Source organism: Peromyscus californicus, unplaced genomic scaffold, assembly GCF_007827085.1.
Source record: "Peromyscus californicus insignis strain IS unplaced genomic scaffold, ASM782708v3 Scaffold_7__1_contigs__length_154581171, whole genome shotgun sequence".
Lineage (NCBI taxonomy): Eukaryota > Metazoa > Chordata > Mammalia > Rodentia > Cricetidae > Peromyscus > Peromyscus californicus.
The window spans coordinates 130,432,917-130,448,083 of record NW_026294595.1 but is presented as its reverse complement, the minus strand read 5'-3'; the positions used below and the strand labels follow the sequence as shown (position 1 = coordinate 130,448,083).

The 15,167-nt window shown below is 52.7% G+C and overlaps 2 protein-coding genes across 3 annotated transcripts in view; one reads left to right on the top strand and one right to left on the bottom strand.

Moving 5' to 3' along the window:
- Positions 1 to 2,379, top strand: part of LOC128102532 (fer-1-like protein 4) — a 41,099-nt gene extending 38,720 nt beyond the window's left edge. Inside the window, exons 43-45 of the mRNA XM_052726375.1 lie at positions 361 to 644; positions 719 to 819; positions 897 to 2,379. Coding sequence (XP_052582335.1) covers positions 361 to 644; positions 719 to 819; positions 897 to 1,089 — 578 coding nt within the window. The 3' untranslated portion in view covers positions 1,090 to 2,379. The remainder of the gene's footprint in view (positions 1 to 360; positions 645 to 718; positions 820 to 896) is intronic.
- Positions 2,380 to 2,508: 129 nt separating this feature from the next.
- Ergic3 (ERGIC and golgi 3) lies at positions 2,509 to 13,319 on the bottom strand. Of its 2 annotated transcripts, XM_052726376.1 has the most exons (14): positions 13,158 to 13,319; positions 12,952 to 13,022; positions 12,756 to 12,843; positions 12,437 to 12,556; positions 11,056 to 11,149; positions 10,033 to 10,198; positions 9,881 to 9,938; positions 5,318 to 5,332; positions 4,658 to 4,689; positions 3,886 to 3,982; positions 3,742 to 3,806; positions 3,041 to 3,177; positions 2,901 to 2,956; positions 2,509 to 2,706 (listed from the first exon to the last, which is right to left on the bottom strand). In XM_052726376.1, the coding sequence occupies exons 1-14, from the start codon at positions 13,243 to 13,245 to the stop codon at positions 2,627 to 2,629; spliced, it is 1,167 nt and encodes a 388-aa protein (XP_052582336.1). In that variant the 5' UTR covers positions 13,246 to 13,319; the 3' UTR covers positions 2,509 to 2,626. The 2 variants fall into 2 exon arrangements, with proteins under 2 accessions (XP_052582336.1, XP_052582337.1); XM_052726377.1 differs by lacking the exon at positions 5,318 to 5,332 and having other exon boundaries at positions 13,158 to 13,318.
- Between the last annotated feature and the right edge of the window lie 1,848 nt (positions 13,320 to 15,167).

Here is a 15,167-nt window from a genome sequence, read left to right as displayed (position 1 = left end):
TTCCCACTCTAACCCAGCTTTGAGCCCTGTGACTTCAGACCCAGGCTTGAACCATTGTTTTCTACCTAATCTCGGTGTTCAGGGAACGTGATGTAGTAACTTTTCTACCCAAGGCTCTGCCTCAGCCCTCCCCATGGACCCTTCTGAAGTTGCTCTGAATCTCCATTGTGGCCTTTGATTCTTGCCTTGGCAGTATGGTCCTGGACCTCCGGCTGGGACCTGACCTGCTGGTAGCTGGACTGTGGTTAGGAAGTCTATAGCTGTGGTCTGACCACTGTATTTTCCCTTTTGGTACTTTGCAGCCCTGGGGTGCTGTCTCTTCGACCCCTCATCCTAACCTCGTGAGTTTTGCTCTCACAGGAGCCCTGGAGTTGCAGCTACCAGACATGGTGAGGGGGGCCCGGGACCCTGAGCACTGTTCTGTTCAACTAGCCCTTGGTGGGGCGGGGCCGAGGTGCAACCTGTTTCGCTGCCGTCGATTGCGGGGCTGGTGGCCCGTAGTGAAGATGAGGGAAGTGGAAGATGTGGAGCGGGAGGCCCGAGAGACTCAGGCTGGCAAGAAACGGAAGAGGAGGAGGAGGAGGAAGGGACGGCCAGAGGACCTGGAGTTCACAGACACGGGTGGCAACATCTACACCCTCACGGTGCGTAGTCTAACAGCCAGTGCCTAGCTCAGGGCTGGACTGTGTCCACTGATGGCCTCACCATCTCCTTCTAGGGGAAGGTTGAGGCGGAGTTTGAACTGCTGACTGTGGAGGAGGCAGAGAACCGGCCGGTTGGGAAGGGGAGAAAAGAGCCAGAGCCTCTGGAGAAGCCTAAGTAAGTAGCCCCAACTTAGGGAGGCGGGGCCACTGGCAGGGGTTTCCTGGTCATGACACTCCACTCTTTCCCAACAGCCGTCCCCAAACCTCCTTCAACTGGTTTGTGAACCCCCTGAAGACCTTCGTCTTCTTCATCTGGCGCCGGTACTGGCGCATCCTGGTCCTGCTGCTACTGCTGGCGCTCATCACTGTCTTCCTCCTCCTCGTCTTCTACACCATCCCTGGACAGATCAGCGAGGTCATCTTCAGCCCCATCCACAAACACTAATCCAAGGGACAGGGACACACCTCAGGGTGCCAACCTTTCAACCCTGCTCTGGAAGGCCTTCCTTCCAACATGGGCTGTAAAGGTTCAGAACTTGGGTTCAATAAACCTTATCACAGGCCCAGGGGCTGCCGGTTACGTGTAGCACAGGACCGTTTTTGTAGGTGGTAAAGGACCAAAGCTCTCAGGTAGCATCAAGAGCTGGGGATCTGCTAGAATGCACAGGGAGGGGAGACTGCCCACATGGGACCCCAGGAAAGAACAAGCCCTAACGACTGAGTGAACTGCTTCCTATCCCTGCCAGAGGCTGGGTCCCTCTCAATCTGCTCACGGCTCTACCTTCCATGACATCTGAGCACTTTGATCCATTAACTTTTTACCACCCTTGAGAGCAAGGGTGCCTGCTAAAGCTTTTAGTGTCGAAAAAAGAAACCTCAACCCAAACTGGCTTACGTGGAAAGGGCCGTTATTGGTTTGGTTGGCTGGCTTCAGGTAGCTTGTTACAGGGCTTAAATGACAGCACCGGCGGGGGCTGCCTCCTAGCTTAGCCCTGCTGACTCCAGAGGACATTACAGGTTCCCCCCAGAACTGGAGGATCACTGTGCAGCTCCACGCCTCCCTCCTCCAGAGCGGCCTGGTTTACCATGGGTGCGGGTGGCTGGCACACTCAGATGGTAACCTTCCTAAGAGCGTGAGGCAGACCAACCTTCCTCTCCAGGATGGGTGGGTTACCAGAACCACCCCAGGTGACCAAAGGGTCACCACCCCGATTCCTCAGTGATCCAGACACAACTCTGAGGTGATCAATCACCTGGTCCTCGGGCACCCTCTCTTGCTCTCATTCTGTACTTTCCCTGGCACAGTCTTCGGGGGAAACAGGTGATCTGATGAACTGACCGCTGTCCTGGCTCAGGCAGGGGCTGTGGCGTGCGAGCCTCTGGGCCATGACTGACTGCACAGAGATAAGGTCTCATAAGAAGCTCTGGTTAGTCACGGGCGTGGCGCTAGCTGTGCTGCAGAATGGCAGCACCACCTTCTTCCCCCGCGTTTCAGTTCTGCTTCCATAGGGGTCTCAATGCCAAGACACCGCGGGGCTTGGCAGAGAGCAGAGCCACATGACTGAGTCCAGGCTGTGGGAAGCAGTCCATCACTGCAGAAGTGACACATTCCGGCCTGGACTCAGAGCCGGGGATAGTGGCAATGCAGTCATCTACTCCACAAGCCACGGTGGCTCCAAGATATGGACCTGAGAAGTTGTCTGGTCACAGAAGAGGAGGGACTAAGGACACGGCTGTGAAGCCACATTGAACAGGGGACGCACATGTGGGACTCCCAAAGGGCTGGCCCCGGCCTGTCAGTATGTGGCCAGGAGGAGGGGCTGTTCCTAGGTTTCAGCCAGATCCCAAGAATCACACTGAGAGCGCCATTCCTATCAATATTTACCACCCTGGGCTGACTCTGGAGAGGAGGGATGTGGGGTATCGAAAGAGGCTGGGGAATAATCACAGGGGACAGAGGAAAAGAAGGACAGGGAGGATGACTACGTTGTCTTCCCGAGATCAATTTTCTTCTGGATGGCTCGAGCCGAGTGGTAGATGAGTGAGTCGATGAGTCCAGCCACTGAGGAGAGAGACCAGGGCTAGCACTGGCTCATGTGGAGCCCTGCCTTGTCTAACCTCCTCCTTGGCCCTTAAGGTACCCCTGTTCCCCAACCAAAGCCTGGGGCATTGCTGAGGATGCCACTCAGCAGAGGAACACTTGCCCAATCCACAGCACTGGGAAGCCACTCCCCAAACAGGCACCCCGGGACTTACCTGTAAACATGCCCCCAATGATGGCGCACACACCTGTCAGGAAGTGGGTGAAGGACCTGCAGAGCAACAGGAGGGCTTGGCAGGCACCTGCTCGCCCAGGCCCAGAGCCTTGGCTGCTCCCACCCCGTCCCGTCCCTCACCTGTGCTTTTCTGTGAGCTTCACCATCATGGGTGAGAGTTCATAGAGCACAAAGACTCCTGGCAGGCCCTGGTCACCCAGCAGCCCGTTGGCGACCTTCTCATGCCTGGTCACAGAGAACTGGTTTGTCCTCAGCACCTGCGGTAGAAAGGGAACCAGAGGCAGAGTAAGGTTTATAACCTGCCTCAGGGCTGTTCTGAGCCTCGTCAGGCCATGACTATATGAAGGGACAGAATGAAGCTCCACGATGGTAACTAGCATCGCAAGGCCTAGCTAGGGACCTACAGTTTTCACCTGTCCTAGCTACATCTGACGGACGCTTTCCCTGGTGGTCCAGGGATGAGAAGGTGTTGCAGGCAGCACACACCTGGGACTCACTTCCTTGCCCCTCAGCCCTTTTACACCGCTCCACAAACCACAGAACAGAGCAGGTCCAGGGAGGCTTAGCCAACCCCCAGGCCAGCACAGACAATGGGGGTCAGTAAGCACCCAGGGACTGTCTGGAGGCAGTATGGGAAGCAGGAAGACCAAAGAGTGTCTGGCCTGTGTCTCCAGTGAGGGCATCACTAGCCCTGGGCTTCAGCTTTGCATCCATCAGATGGGACTGAGAGCAGCATCCCATTCCCCAGGCTGGAGGAATGACATAAGGACTTCCCGGGCCTGTCAACCAGCTGGAACTGGACTCTGTACTCCTCAACTCACCTCCCCATCCACTTTCATGTACACTGTGGGTACCACCTTCACAAAGTACTGGAACATCATGGAGGCTGTGAGAAGGAGAGAGCACAGGCCATGGGTGCCGGGCAGGGTTCTGGCGGTAGAGGACGCTACCTCCCAGGATGATACCTTGGGGTGCAGTGACATTGGTGTGGTCCAGGGGGTTCACAATGCCTGGATAGTCCTCTCCAAATGACAGGTGCTTGATGTAGTGAGTCATGTTGATCTGCAAGAACACCAGTGTCTGAGACCTGACAGCATGCAACCCCCACAAAACTGTCTAGTCACAGAGTGGGTGCCGGAGCCTGTCAGCACAGGTGGGAAGAGGGAGAGGTGGAGGCAGGGCCCTGTACCGGAGAGGCTCTGGCTTTAACGGAAGAAGTGCCTGTACCAGGCATCTGTTTTCACTCAGGGATCCCATCCCAGTCCCCAGGTTCCTGGGGCCCCAGGGTTTAAGGTACAGCTACACACAGCCACGGAGTGCACAGAGACACTAGTCTTGCCCGGATGCCTCAAGGGATGGAGGCCTAAGCTAGGAGCCCCCAAATGCCAGCTTTCTGAGGGACAGTTAGACATGTAAATCTGACTGTCACATCCCTGGTTAAGGGGAGCCAACACTGCCCTCTCTTCTGAAAGGGCAGACTCCTTAGTGTGGCTCCAGTCTCAAGTCCTGGCCCTGCCAACTCATACAGCCTTGCCATCCATCTCCGCCCTGGTGGCCTCCTAGAAATGTCACACTCCATCCTGGCTTTGCTCTGAGCTTCCTTCTGCTGAGGATGTCCACCGTCTGCCCTTGGTCTGCATACCAGCAGAACATGGAGAGTGAGTTCGCCCCATTTCAGACATGAGCAGAGCCCAGTCTCCATGCCATCCACCCCCATGATTCCCACCTAGTACGTACATTGTCAAGGCCGAAGCTCTGCAAGTCATGAACTAGGAAGGAAGAAGAGAGAGTCACCAGGCAGGCAGGACCAGGTTCCTGGCTCCTTCCGAGTCTTTTCTCAGGCCGTCCTCCCCCCGGGGGGTACGACACACCTAGCTCTCCCTGACCCCTCAGTCACCCACAGCCTGGTACCTCTGGCCCTGCTTAAGCACAGCTGTCCAGGGCCTACCCTGGACCTGGGTGAGAGTTCACAGCCTCCCGCTGGGGTGGACAAGAACACAGATCTCTCTCCCTGGACAGACAGAGGGAACTCTAGGCACTGACTCCAGGCTGGGCTTTTATCTTAGGAAACAAAACCCATGCACAGGTCTCTCTCTAACCAGAGTTAATGACAAATCACTGGACCCCAACATGAACGGGGACTCCCTTGCTTCTACCCTCAAAATTCTCCAAAGGGAATTTCATGAGTTCCCTGAGTCAGCAATTTCTTCCCATCTTCTAATCCCTATTGCCCACAGTTAAGGAACCCCACGTCAAAGGCACATCCCAGGGGCAAGTCACCCAGCAGCCAGGTCAGGGAAGGCTCCATCCCAGACCCATCCAAATCTCCCCCCATTCCAGGAGGGCAGGCTGCCTTGGAAGTGGGGGGAGGGCCTCCCTGGGGGCAGGGCCACTTACTCTCCACAGCATGAACTGCAGCATGGGGAAGGGGGGGAGAGAGGAGGAAGAGAACAGGTTCAGAGCTTCACAGTGACATCTATGGAGCAGACCCAGGGTAGGAGGGAGGACTGATATTCCTGCTTTGGCACGAGGGTCTAGCCCCAGCTAAAAGGCCTCTTCCAGGGCCAAAGAGGCATAAAAAGAGGGCTTAAGCACAAAAACATCCAGTCTAGGAACCAAAAAAAAAAAAGACCTAGAGCCTTAAAATCCTCTCCCAGCTGTGTGACCTGGGCAAAGCACTTGGCCCGTGCTCTCTGCGAAGGGCTGTCCTGAGGATCTAAGGGGGGCGGGCGGATCCCTGGTCAACTTTACAAGACACTACACCACCCTGTATTGTTCACCCTGCGATCAACAAGGATGTTAAAGGTACTCGAAGGCCTCAACGGCAGACCTCTGGCCACAGGCCATTGTAGCTTTGTGTACGAGCATCCTTGGACTCAGAGTCAGCTGCCCTGGGGTTCCTGCCTCAGAAGGCAGACCTAAGCATACAGACTCTGCTGTCATACCAGCCCCACCTCTGGAGTGTCCGCGAGGCCTGTAGCCCACAGCTTTACAGTGATACACTGATGTCTCCCTACGGTTTCAGGAAATCCACGTGACTCAGCCTCCTCCAGAGTAAAGGGGTGGGGGTTCCAGAGCTCTGCAAGGTCCTCCAGGCCACCTACCTCTCCTCATGCCTTTCCCTCACTGCAGGCACAGACTACATAAGAGACTACAGGCCCCATGCCTGCTCACCTTAGTCACTGAGGGCAGCTCAGGACCACTAGGCCCTGCTCCTCCTCTGGACCCCTCTCACCTGGTGGCTATCTCCCGGGGTGATGCTAACGCCCACCCACCCGCAACCTACCAGGTAGCAGTGACATCCGTCTTCAGCCTCTGCCTAGGCCCTTCCCTCTGCTTCACCCTCAGCCTGGAAGGCTTTGTCTTCCAGCACCAGCTCCATGATGTCATCTCAGTTACTATATGGTCTCCCATACCTATCCCCTCTGAGGCCAAAAGAGAAAAGGCCTTACTGCCCTTTTCGGATCACTGTTCCCGATCCGCTCTCAAAGTCCTCAGCCCCCACACGGTTCAAGGCACCCTAATGTTAATCATGAAATTCTACCAGGCACCCCCAAGACAGTTTTAGCAACTACCTGTACATCCTTTATGGCACCTGAGTCGCAGCTTCTGGTGAGTTCCAGTCATGTACATGAGCCTTGTACATCCTGTCCTCCCAGGTCCTGGACAGCCATTCCCACATCCTGACGTCAGCAGTAGCTACACCCTCTCTACTTTCAACCACAAGTACCCCATGCTCCAACTGCCAGCCTGCTAACTTCTTCCTGGTCCCCCCCCAGCCCCCCCCGCCCCCGCCCCGTCCCTCCAGTACCCCAAAACCAACCATCCTTCGCCACTACGCCAAAGGCCTGTGGAAGCTGTGATGGCCTCTTTACAAACTCTTTTGACTCCTTGTCTGTGCAGCAGAGTGACACTAACCCCCAGAAAATCCCACAGGTGTTCTCACTTACACCCACTGTCCCAGAAACCCAAATGCCCTGCTGTTGGCCTCTCCTCAGCCTTCGGCCAGTGACCTTGCTTCTTCCTATGCCAGAGAAGAAGCTGGAAGAGACGCATGCGCTGGTCCCTGCTGGGCCTGGAGTCTGCTTTCCGGACTGTTGGAACTGGCCTTTCCACACGCCCACAGCCTAGACCGTCTTCTCCAGCTGCCACTGCACCACAGACTGGCACTCGCATCTCTAACATCACTTCTGTCCTCTTCACAGGGTGACGTTCCACGGCCCTGCACAGGAGCTGTCTGTCGGCCTGTGCACCAGTTCCTGGACATATTTCCTCTGCTCCCTAGTCATCAGTTCTGTTACCATCCCCTAGACCAGCCATTCTCAACCTGTGGCTTGCGATCCCTTCAGGGTTAAACGACCCTTTCACAGGGTCAGCTAAGACCATTGGAAAACAGATATTTACAGTATGATTCATAACAGTAGCAAAATGACAGTTATGAAGTAACAACAAAAAGTAATTTCATGGTTGGGGTCCCCACATGAGGAGCTGTACTGAAGGGTGGCAGCACTGGGAAGCTGAGACCCACTGCTCTAGACTGTGGCAGTGATCACACCTATCTGCAGTTTCAACTTCAAGCACCTGCTGCTCTAACGCAATCTTAGCAGTTTGCCCATTTCTCGTCATAGCCACATTCTGTCAGGGCCACCAATGACCACTACACTAACATCCCACATTCAGCCTTTGCTTGGTGTCCAGAAGCACCCATCCCTTGGCTCTCAGGATGCCACGTTCCGTGCTCAAGCTCCCACCTCACCAGTCGTCCTTACAGTCTCCTCCACAGTCCCCATACTTCTGGCCTCTAACGCAAGAGGCCTGGTGGTACTCAGCCCTTTGAGTTCCCTTCTCCAACAAACTTCGCCTGCAGGGAGAGTTCATGGAGTCCCATAGCTTTAAATATGTGGGAGGGCTCAACGTCTGTGTCTCCTGACTAGTCTCCGTCCTTGAACTCCAGGCAAATGCTTACTTGGTATCATGAGGGCCTAGGAAATGAGAATCCTATTGGTCTGAATGTGTCAGAAGCTGAATATCTGCTCTGTACTCACACCTTCAACCAACCACACCCGCCCGAGTCCTCCTGTCTCATAAATGGTAGTTCCAATCTTTCCACTACTTGGGCATAAACTCGGAAGTTATCTTGGACTCCTTTGTACTTCTCCGCTTACATCAATCAGCTGCTTCTCAGCTCTACCTATAACACATCCAGAACACAATTGCTTCTCCACCTCTATCAGCATCACTGAGCCAAGGTCCACCATCTCTGCCAGGACTTGTCACTGCAGACTTCCTCAGTGACCTGTCCTATTCTGTCCTTTCTTCTTCCAGCCGTCTGCACACACCATCAGGTGCTGTTCACCATGTGTTTGCTTGATTTTTTTGGAGACAAGGTTTCACTATGTAGACCTTGCACTACAACTGTAGTTCCAGGCTGGCCTGGAACTCAAAGAGATCCTCTGCCTCTGCCTGCTGAGTGTTGGGAAGGCATGCTTACCTTCTTACTTTTTGTTTTTGAGACGGGGTTTCTCTGTGTAGCTTTGCGCCTTTCCTGGAACTCACTCTGTAGCCCAGGCTGGCCTCGAACTCACAGAGACCTGCCTGCCTCTGCCTCCCAAGTGCTGGGATTAAAGGTGTGTACCACCACCACCCAGCTGAACTTTCTTACTCTTTTAAGGGGAAGTCAGATCACACCCTCCTGCAAGCCTGACGTAGCACAGAAGCCTGGTCCCTCTTGCCCTACAAAGCTGTCTGATCTCCTGTAGTCAAGCATGCTCTTCTGCTCACTCTGTTCCAGCCATCCTGTTACTGCTCCAGGTACTTGCCCAGCACACTCAGGCCTTTAGGACCTCTAGTTACTGTTCTCTCTTCTCTCCTCTGGACAGCAACCCTGCTGGCTGCTTCACTTTGCTCAGGTCTTTGCACAAGTGTAACCCCAGAGTCTTTCCTAAACACCATTACTAAAACAGCAGACACACTGTCCCTCAACCATCTTTATTCTGCCTTGTTTTGGTCCACATTATTGTTTACTTGTTTATTTATTTATTTTGAGACCAGGTCTCACTATGCAGTCCTGGCTAGCCTAAAACTAACCATGTAGATCAGGCTGCTCTCAAACTCAGAGATCTGTCTCTGCCTCCCAACTGCTGGAGTTAAAGGTGAGTACCACCATGCTTGGCTTGGTCTACATTACTTTTTGTTTGTTTGTTGTTGTTTTTCAAGACAGAGTTTCTCTGTGTAGCCCTGGCTGTCCTGGAACTTGTTCTGTAGACCAGGCACTGCCCAGCCACATTACTTAATAGTAGAGGATATAGCATGTATTTTATATGCCTGTCTGCTTCTTTTTTCTTTTTCTTTTGGTGGAGAGAGGGTGTTGAGGCAGGGTCTCATGTAGCTAAGAATAGCCTCAAACGTGCTATGTAAGGGAGGATGACCTTGAACTGATCCCCCTATCTCTACCTCCCCAGTGCTGGGGACCAACCCCAGATGTCTGTTTGAATATTCTGAGTGCAGGGACTGCTGTATCTATATAGCTAGACTAACACACGGTACCCAGTAGGTGATTACTAGACATCTAATGAATGCATACATATACACAGCTCACGAGTACAGAATCTGAGTTCCAACCCAGCTTTGCTTGCCCAAGCCTCACGCACAATCATCTGATTGGGGGTGTAGGGGGGAGGGAAGGCTACCATTGAAACAAAGGAGCATTTAACCCAGGCTCTGTGCTACAGTCCTAACTCCTGCACCACACAGGCTGGAGATCAACCCAGGGCTCATGTACAATAGGTAAGCACCCTACCAACTGAGCCAGATCCCGGCCCCATACTCTTTCCCACTGTGCTAAACTGCTCTCCTACTCTGGCTCAAAGCGAAAGGAACATTGGCCTAGTGGGGGGCAAACCAACCAGCCAAGAGGGACCCCAAGAGCTAAATGCCCCTGGCTGATTCTGGGTCACTTACCATGCACATGGGACTGTTGGAAGCTCTTCCCAGGGGCAAAATGGAAGTTTCCAGCCACCTGTAGGGGATATTTCCTCTCATTCTCCACTTCAACTGCGGCGTTTGCCCAGCCTGGCTCAGCCCAGCCACCTTGCCTCCTTCCCTCCTGGTACCTTGTTGACTTCCAAGAAGCCGTACACCTGGCAGCCTTCATTCTTCTGCTCCTGCATCTTCTGGCTGAAGCCTTCTCGTCGACACTGCTCAATAGTGTCCGGGTTCTTGAAGGCCCAGCCTCGACGGCGGTACGCTTCCCGCACATCTTCACAACTGTTACAGCACCTGTCGTGGAGGAATGCAGGGGTGAGAGCATGGGCAGGGTGGCACCCCAGGAAGCCAAGCCCAAACAGTTGTCTGCTGCAGAGGCTCTGCCAGCCTCCTCCCTAATCACTAAGTGTTTGCACTACTTCCTCGGTGTGAGCAGAATATTTAGAGCACACACCCCTATGCTGCTGGGGACTGTGACGGGTCACAGGAGAAGAGGCGGTGATGGTCACACTGTATTGTGAATGTCCTTAATGCCAATGAACATAAAAAGAGTTCAAATGCAAACTTTAGGCCACATGTACTATTATTGTTGTTGTTGTATGTGTCTGTGGTCCTGTGGATTCCAGGGCCTTGTGCCTGTTTGGCACTGAACTGGAACACCAGCCTTACTTGCCCCAATTTCTTCTCTTTTTAAAAAAAGTACATCTTCCTAAACCTGTTGAGTCAGTCTCTTAGGACTCAGGGCTGGGGAAACCACACGGCAGTTAGCACATGCTGGAGGCATCCTAATGTAGCCTTGGCCTTGTACGTCAGGCCTTACATATAACCCAACACTCAATCCTTATGTGACTTTTGCAAGGAAGGTGTTACCACCCTCCTTTATTAACAGAGAAGTGATGTGGCTCGGACTGAAGACGAGAACTGGGGAAATGGCAGCTGGACTCCAGAGATCACCTTCTAACTGCTTCTCTAGGTCTGCAGCTGTCAGGTCAGGCCTGCTTACCAACCTTCATCATGAACCAGGATCAGTGAGGGCATCCATCCCACCCCCTCTAAACCCGAGGTCCCATCTCCGCAGTCTGAACAAGGCTGCGGTGGCTAGTCCCAGTGGCTGATGAGAACCCACACCATGCCCCAGGGGCTCAGCTCACTTGATGTCTTCTGACTCAGCCCCATAGCAGCTCTCACAGCGATTGGGGTCCAGCGAGTCTGGGTCAAACACCGTCACCTCGACTTTCCCAAGTTCTAAGGAGAAGGCAGAGGCAAAGCACAACATGAGGCAGACAGAGTGACATCTGCAGCCCTAGCTCTCACCATGGCAGTGGGGAAAAAACAAAAGCCAGTATTCATACAACACAATGACGGGCCAGGTGTTAGGCACTTCACGCACACTAAGTATCGCTAAGAAAACAGGAAATACTAAATATCAGCTGCTACAGGGAACTTTACCTAGTCTACTTTATTCCTAGAAGACTCTATCAAAATGGGTCTGAGCTTGGAGTAGTAGTGCACACCTTTAATCCCAGAACCTGGGAGGCAGAGGCAGGTGGATCTCTGAGAGTTTGAAGCCAACCTGGTCTACATAGAGGTTCTAGGCCAGGCAGAGTTATATAGTGAGACTCTGTCTCAAAAAAAAAAAAAAAAAGAGGGAAATGAGAAGAAAAAGGGCCCGAGGGTAACAGAGATAGCTGCTAGGAAACAGGAAGTGAAAGTGAGCAATATACCAGGACTTTCATACACTTTACCAGTGATCCCCAACTTACGATGGGGTTACAGGTGGATAAGTTAACATATCCTGAAAAAAAATGCATTTAATACATCTAAGAGACCGAATACCACAGCTTAATCTAACCTGCCTTAGACATGCTCAGAATACATACACAGCTCATGGCTGGGCAAAACCACCTGGCACAGGGACTATTTCCTAATAGAGTACTGGTTATCTCGAATAACTCACTAAATCCTCTACTGAGAGAGGAGAGCAGAAAGGTTGTATGATATCTCACACCCTCACAAAGTCAGAATGCCGCCGTAAGGTGGGAACCGTCTGTTCCCACCTGGTCCTTTACCTCACGCATGGCGTGCTACTGTTTACCACTATAGTTGGTGCTCAGGGACGGCAGGACGGCACTGGACCTGACCCCAGGCAACTCGACCTGAGAATTTAAACTCCTAACCTCAGGCCACTGGTACCGCAAAGAGGGAAAGTACTTTAGCCAACGCGTTGGGAAAGCAAAGGCATGACAAGCTTTTATCTAAGGAAGACCCCTGCTCAAGCTTGAGAGTATGATAACAGTAAAGTGTTCTGCTCTTAACGGCGGAGCCATCTCTCCAGCCCCTAAGGTATTCCACTCAGTGTGCCCATACGAGACGCATGGATTCAACTGACTCTTGACTCTTAATAGCTGGAGAACCCTAGGCAAGCCTGCTGACTTCTGACTAACATGTCGCTCAGCCTGCAACAGTCCACTTCCGGGAGGCAGTGAGTATGTCCAGCTCTAGGATCGGAGACCAGCCCCCTCCCTCGGTTACCATGACGTTCAGCCTCTGAGCTCACGGGGATGCCATCCTTGTCTAGTCGTTTCTTGAACAGGTTGTGCTCCACATCCAGCTGCTGCTCCCCAGCCACATCCATGGCATCGATGCTCAAATCTGGAAAGAGAGAGGTACTATGCCTCCAGGGACCTGGAGAGCTGAGCTTTGATAGGAAAGATGTATCTCGTGGAAGTACTGGACTAGGGGAATGAAGATAACCTAGCATCCATTCCGGGATCTAAGGCCAGAGGTGTAAATCTGGAAGCCCATCCAGCACACCCAGGACTCCAACTTCCACCCACAATCAGGTACTCACAGGCACAAGGCATGTGTGGGAAAAGAACATCGATGTTGATCTTCAGTTTATCTCCCCGAGACTTGTCCACGTAGAGCTCAGGATGCACCTGGAGCGACACTACCTCAGTCAGATTTGGCCTTACCCCCTACCCCGCTTTAAGGGTCCTACCCTTAGAACGCTAAGCCCCGCCCACGTTCTAGGCCACGCCCCTTACCTCGGTGGTGAGATAATACTGCAACTCGGACAGGAACAGCAGGAGCATGAGAAGGCCACTGACTATGGTCACTGCAGGGCGGGAGCGAGATTTGGAATGGCCTGTGTCCCACCACTCAGCCTCTAGCAGGCCAGGGAGAGTCCTAGAACCCGAGACAAACGCGGGGGCAGCTCCCTCCCCACAACCCCGCCCGCTCCGGGACCTACCCGTGGCGCCCCCGCAGGTCTTGACCCGGAAGTCCTCTAGAGTCTTGGGATAGGCATCGAACTGCTTCAGCTTCCCCAGCGCCTCCATGGGGACCGGCCGGAAAGGGTACACCAGCCGGCCCGCCCCTCCAGCCTCCCGCTTCCGTCCTGGCGTCTGGGCCACGCCCCTCGCTGTTTTGCGCAGGCTTAGCAGTGCGTATGCGGGCTCCACCCCTTACCTGCCTTCTTACAGGCTGCCTGACCTGTGGGCGTTGTCACGCTCCCTGGCGAGGATTGGGCGGCGCCCCTCGGTGGGCGGGCCGGGAACAGAGAGGACGGCGCTTGAGTGGCTGCACCTGTAGTAAGCGCTTCTCCCCGGACCTTAGGACCTTATAGGACAGCGCTTCCTTCGTGTCCCCGCAGTAGCTGCAGCAGCATCAGTTAGAATTGGTTCCAAGTGCAAATAATTGGTTCCCGCTGACCGCATCACAGTGTCCAAAAGTGGCTCCAAGGTGTTTCCAATGCGGTTAAGGCACGAGAATACCAGTGGGTATTAACCAACTGGCGAGTTGGCTCAGCAGGTGAAGGCGCTTGCTACCAGTCCTGATCACCTGAGTTCGATCCCCAGGGCCCACATGGTGGAAAGAGAGAACTGATCACTGCAAAATGTCCCCTGACCTCCACACGAATGCTGTGGCACTCCCGTGGCCACACACAAATAAGTAAATATAATTTTAATTATTTTTTTTTTTAAAGTGGGAGTTAGGGGTGCTGGAGAGATGGCTCACTGACTGCTCTTCCAGAGGTCCGGGTATCTACTCCCAGCAACCACATGGCAGCTCAGAGCTGTCTGTGACTCCAGTTCCAGAGGACCCAACACTCATGGCAAAACACCAATGCATATAAAATAAAATAAAATTAAATTAAATTTAAAAAGTGGGAGTTAGCTTCCATTTTTCTCAAGCGCAAACTGATCAATAATGGAACCCAGTTATACTGGACCTCAAAGTACCCTGGGTTCTTAACAGCTTCCTAGTGTTACTGCCAGTGCTTTCTGGATTGACCCAAATCATCCTAAAGGACATGGGCAGTTCATGCTGCACCCTCCAGGCCTAGGCTGTAGAGTGGAGATTAAGCACGCCCTTATTCGCTTCCTCTTGACTTTAGAAGAGCAGCTCTGGCTTAATCCAGCTGTGATGACTAAAACGAAATGCTCCTGAGTTTCAGTTTGAGACAGGGTCTCTTTTTGCTGTTCAGGCTGGCCCAGAACTCCTGGACACCACCTGCCTCAGCCTCATGGACTCTCATAGGAGGTTTTTGTTTTGAAGATTTATTTATTTATTTTTATGTGTATGTGTATCTGCATGTGTTTATGTGCACCAAGTGATAGCAGAGGGCATTGGATCTCCTACAAGTAGACTTATGGGCAGTTGTGAGCCACCCAATGTGTGTGCTGGGAACTGAACCAGGGTCCTCTGAAAGGGCAGCAACTGCACTGAGCTCTTTCTCCAGCCCCAAGCTTAGAGGTTTTGATTTAGAATTCCTGCTTCAGGTCATAAATCTCACTTTAGGAATCCCATTTTATGCTGTTGAGTGGTTTGCCTTCCACCTAAAGATTTTTTTCAAAGTTTTTTTTTTTTTTTCCTTTCTCGAGACAGGGTTTCTCTGTGTAGCCTTGGCTGCCCCGGAACTCACTTTATAGCCCAGGCTGGCCTTGAACTCAAAGATCTACCTGCCTCTGCCTCTAGAGTACTGGGATTAAAGGCGTGCAGCACCACCACCAAGCAAAGTTTATTTTGTATTATTTTTATCTTAGACAGGTTCTCACTATGTAGCCCTAGCTACACAGAGATCTGCTTGCCTTTTCCTCCCAGGAGCTAGGGTTAAAGGCATGTACTGCCACACTAGCTCTTAAATGTTTTTATTAGCATATATTGACTATCCACAATAATGGGTTTCATTATATCTTCATACATATATAGAATGTATTTCTCTCTCTTCTCTCTCTCTCTCTCTCTCTCTCTCTCTCTC

What these genes read in the sequence shown, in the direction of transcription:
- Ergic3 (XM_052726376.1), bottom strand. Translation starts at nt 13,245, where the DNA reads ATGGAGGCGCTGGGGAAGCTGAAGCAGTTCGATGCCTATCCCAAGACT. An exon ending in CTCAGAGGCTGAACGTCATG is followed by an intron (nt 11,150 to 12,436) that starts GTAACCGAGGGA and finishes CCTTCTCCTTAG; the next exon opens with AACTTGGGAAAGTCGAGGTG. An exon ending in AAGCTCACAGAAAAGCACAG is followed by an intron (nt 2,957 to 3,040) that starts GTGAGGGACGGG and finishes GTTGCTCTGCAG; the next exon opens with GTCCTTCACCCACTTCCTGA.